The sequence below is a fragment of the Phaethon lepturus genome, unplaced genomic scaffold, assembly GCF_000687285.1.
Source record: "Phaethon lepturus isolate BGI_N335 unplaced genomic scaffold, ASM68728v1 scaffold29989, whole genome shotgun sequence".
In the NCBI taxonomy this organism is placed as follows: Eukaryota; Metazoa; Chordata; class Aves; order Phaethontiformes; family Phaethontidae; genus Phaethon; species Phaethon lepturus.
Genome location: NW_010563257.1, coordinates 1 through 4,730, shown reverse-complemented (window position 1 = coordinate 4,730; position 4,730 = coordinate 1). Strand labels below are relative to the sequence as shown.

The window sequence follows — 4,730 nt, the reverse complement described above, 5'->3', positions numbered from 1 at the left end:
AAAGGAAACGTAGACTTCACATCTCTATAACCATTCTCAGAGAACCTAACAAGTGTTATTAACAGATATTCATTCTAAAATTTAGCAACACGGAAGTTCCTGATGTAGTAACACCTTGTGTATCATGTCAGCCCTCCAATACAAAAAATATATAGTACAAAAAGGAATGGAGCAGCTCTCAAAGATGATTAAATAGAGAATCTCTTTGAAACCTGGAAAAGACAAAACTGAAGAACAATTAGGAGTAGAAAATTTGGAAAGGTAAATGTCTACTCTATCTCTGAGCACCACCAAGCCAACATTGTCTGTCACACACACGGAAGTGACGGACAGAAAGTTCAAAACCAAGTCCAAACCAGACAAAGCCAAAACCAGAAGTATTTCTTCAGAGAACACATACTGAGCCTGTGACATACATACCATAACAATACATAGCAAGGGGCTTACTAGACCCCTAAAATGATGTAGACTAATTAATGGAAGAAAAATCCCTCGGGTTCTGCAAGACATACTCCCTCCCTTCCCAGGTGTGCAGATCCCTGGGAACTGGAGGACTATCACTGTGTTCACCTATTCTTACTCTCCCCCTAAGCATTTATTCTGGCCTCCTAGAGTGGTCGGAGATAACAGACGAAAAAGGATCTCAGTGCAGTCATCCTTGTACACCTTCCAGAAGGGGAACAACTGTAGCATCAATAGCTGTCTTCTAACACCAAGGGTTGTGTACACACAGAACAGGAGTTGATGCTTGCAGAGTTAACTCCATATGATTAAAAATTTAAGACCATAATTACTATTAACACACTAATTCTCAGCAATAGCTTCACTATTTCAGCTTCACCTACCACTCCTATTTTTTAAAATCTATACCAATGCTAGAGGACACTGCATGAGAACAGAGTACAGACACCACCTGGAAGGCAGAGCAGATTTTGTATCAATCCCTGCTTTCCTTATTTCAAAGAGCATGAAGTATATATACACTCAAAAGATAAATGTATTTTCCTGCCAAAAAAGTCAGTATTCCTTTAAGAAGAATGTGGTTTGGAGCTCACAAGCTATGGGCATAAGTTATCAAGATTTTAACTATAGGAGAAAGTGCCAGAGCAAGCTGCTTTTGCTAACCCTCCAAAGCGTGTCTAAGAAGCTAGATAAGTTTATTAAGTCACAAGTCAAGCTCTGTAGGAAATGTCTCAGCGTAGACCTACATCTCATATGCTTTTCAAACATACTTATTAAAACATTTCACAGCATAAGTGCCTTTTTTTCATACAAAGAGAAGAAATTGTAAACAGGGTGAGTCTGAGAAAGTATGTATTAAAAAACAGCTTTGTTCAGGGTCCTAGTGTACACTCACTGCAGATAACTAATGAGCATCTTAAGCATTCAGCAGAATTTAATGTGTTCAAGAACTGAAACAGGCTACAGACTGTGGGAAGTGAATGCATGCAGCAGGCAACTCAACATCATGCAAGGCAACAACCCAAGTCTCTACTCATGGCCTTGCGAACCATAGCTCTGTTAAAGCCACAATAAAAACATCTGAAAACATTTTAAGATGTGTAAAGTTGGGCTTCCTTAAGCGTAAGATATAGATACACACACACACTATTTCCCTGCTACAAGGATATGCATCAAGAATTTGAAAGCAGAAAACCCATAAATTATAGCACCATAGATTAATGTGGTATTGCCCCCCCAACAATCTGCAAGACTCAGGTGTTAGTAAGGATAGAAATTAACACACCACACAAATTACTATTTTCTCAGTGAGGCTATATACTATAACTTAATATAGCACTAGCTCTATAGAAGGAAAGAATATTGTCTTCAACATAAAAACATGACAAATCAAATCTGAAAGATAAACCAAATTTATTTAAAACAAAAAATTAAGACAGTGCTTGCCAAGATTGAAAAAATGAAGGCTTTTTTACTGATGTGACAAAAAACAGCCAATTTACAACAGTTAGATTAATTCTGAGAAAATCAGGTTGGGTTTACACTGCTTCAATTGACTACATACACTTTCTGCAAGGCAAACTGGTTCCCCTTCCCTCCCCTTCCCAAAAGGACAGACAAAAACATCCTATAAAAAACGTGTACAGAATTGAGACACATGATCGAAACACGAACCATTGTCCAAAAGCCTGAAACCTTCCAACAAGGTTAAATCCTTTGTTGCTTCAACCAACCCTCAACGGGGGAGCTACAAGCACAACGCCGTCACCTCTGACAAAGAGCATCGGAATATTCCTTTTGGTAGACTATGAAGAAGGAAAGAAAAATTTATATTTACAAAAGCATAGTTTACAAAATGTATCTGCTAAGCATATGACCAAATTCAACCATAAGAAAACACCAGAAACAACTCCAACAAATGTTAGCTGAAACATACAACATTCTGGCATGCTAAAGAGATCAATACAACCAACACCAAGTCTTTTGGTATCCTTTGTACTTTTGCAACAATTTGCCCAAACTTCTTTTAGATCTTGGTTCAAAAAGCAGTCAGCAATAAACTACTTTAACAATATAACATAGTTTAGTTTTAAAAAAGTTTTCTATGGAAATAAATACACTAAAGTCCTTACTTTATAGATTTCTTCATAGGTTTCTTCATCAATCTCTATTGTAGTTACAGTTTCTTCCACATCGCCCAAAATCATATTTAAGTGCTGATCATACGCCTGTAGGAATGAAGTTAGTTTATTATTTCTTCCAAAATTCAAACACAAGCTCATTAAAATGAAAATTTTAGCAAAACTTTCAGACGTAATTAGTTTAGCCTGATTTGGCCAAAATGTGCCACTATGTCAAAACAAAGTAGTATCAGTTACAGTTATGATTTCAAACATAAATGCCAACAAATCAGTACTCTGCAGCATAAGCAAAAAGGGAAGACATTTATAGTCACTGAAACACTCTTCCGGGAAATAGCTCTGAAGCTTTCAGTGAGAACACATGCAGGAACAGAGACAGACACACTTCATTAACATTAAACTAGCTACACATCCTCTGCTGCCAGTCCAGCCTCCTGGAATTGATTGCCTGGGGCCAATGGAAATTATATGAAAGCTGTAATTCATACAGTACTACAGAAACTTAAAATAACCATGTTCCAAACACCTTACAAAAGCATGTTGTAAACTACACCATTGCCTCGTGGATCTCTCCTCATCTTTCTGTTCCCAAAGAAGTTGAGGCCCAGTTAATGCATGGAGCCACTGCTTCTCTTCCCCAACACAGTACAGTACTCAGGAAGGATGACTGACTTAAGAAAGCAAAAATATCTGTCTTGTTAAGAGACATATCGCTCTCAGAAGAAAGCACTTAGACAAATGAGATTTGTAGAGAATCCAGCTGAGTACATGTCCCGTCATACCCTCACCGCATATGCCTTAAGAGATACTTGTTCAATAATGATAATCTTAATTCAGTCTTAAAATAGACCTCAGGGCACTTCACAAGAAGAGGCCTGCAGCATTATTGCTTATTTCACAGACACAGAAACAGAAGTCAAAAGCAGTGGAATGAATTGCTTGGTATCATTCAGGAGACACCAAAATTAAAATACATCTCTTGACTCTCTAGAGAAGCATTTAATAGCAGCGTACTGAACAAATTAGATTTTTCCACTGATCACATTACAGTTTTGATAAGATAAAGGGTTCAGCCCTTTTTACTAAGATGATCTTTAACCTACCTTCTCTAACCACTTCCTCACTTTTAACTATGAGATACAATTACTTGTGTTTTTAAACTAATTTTTTAAACAATCAATGGAATATTACAGGTAAGCTTGTGTACTAGACCATTGTACATGAAAAAGGCTGCCCAGTGTGTAGCTGAATAAGCATGGCAGTGTTCTGAAAGTTTTACTTACATGTAGTCTGCCTCTAAGCTCTCTGTCATTCCTCATTTTGACATAGATTCGCTCATCTAGACTGAGTCTGATGAGATCAAGTGGCTCTTCTACAGTATTTGTTGTTTGTTGCTAAAAAAATAAAAAAATAAAGAAGTTATTTGTATAGAAGAAGCCTGTGGACTTTTCCATTCCTCAGTGCTTGTGAAACACTGAAAACAAACAGGTAAGCACACAGATGCAACTATTCCAAATCATTCCTTCACATCTTGTTGAACCTGAGTACAACTGATACTACCACTCCACAGATGTTCACCGGCCTGAGCAAAATGAGTTAAAAGACTTCAGTTTGCTTGCAGCCAGTTGCACCTCATGCACACTGTTGTATAAACCATATCACTTACCAGCGAGAATTGTCCATATTGCAGCAGAAAGCCTAACCTGCATGCACCCACCAGCTTACTGACCAGCACCACACCTGTGCCATCATATGGCGCAGACTAGAAAAACCAAACACGCGCTGCCATTTTTGCCAGGCAGCTGGGTAACATGCTGCCCCTCCTGCCCCAAACACACACCTCTCCCCAAGGCCTACCTCAGCAACACAGCAGTCATGCCAGGCCTCAAAGCAGGTGAGAAACTTGAAAGCATATTGGACTGAGGTATCTTTTTTTGTGATAAGGGCGTACTTTCAGTATCACAGCTAAAATGTGTGATTGTTTTCGTGCATATCCCGCAGCATGCTATCTATTTCCTTCTCTGAGGCAGAGCCGAGGGTGCTTTCCTCAGTCGTTCTCCTCCGTTTCCCTCCTCTGGCGGTTCCTGGGGGAACGGGCCTGAAGCGTGTCCCGCCCACACTCCTGCC

At 39.0% G+C, this 4,730-nt stretch overlaps 1 protein-coding gene across 1 annotated transcript; it reads right to left on the bottom strand.

The window, feature by feature from the left end:
* Positions 1 to 1,856: 1,856 nt before the first annotated feature.
* Positions 1,857 to 3,997, bottom strand: LSM3 (LSM3 homolog, U6 small nuclear RNA associated (S. cerevisiae); the record flags this gene model as incomplete). Its single annotated transcript, XM_010294527.1, has 3 exons — positions 1,857 to 2,267; positions 2,595 to 2,690; positions 3,887 to 3,997. Coding segments are annotated over 3 exons (288 nt in total), but the record flags the coding sequence as incomplete, so codon positions are not given.
* Positions 3,998 to 4,730: the final 733 nt, after the last annotated feature.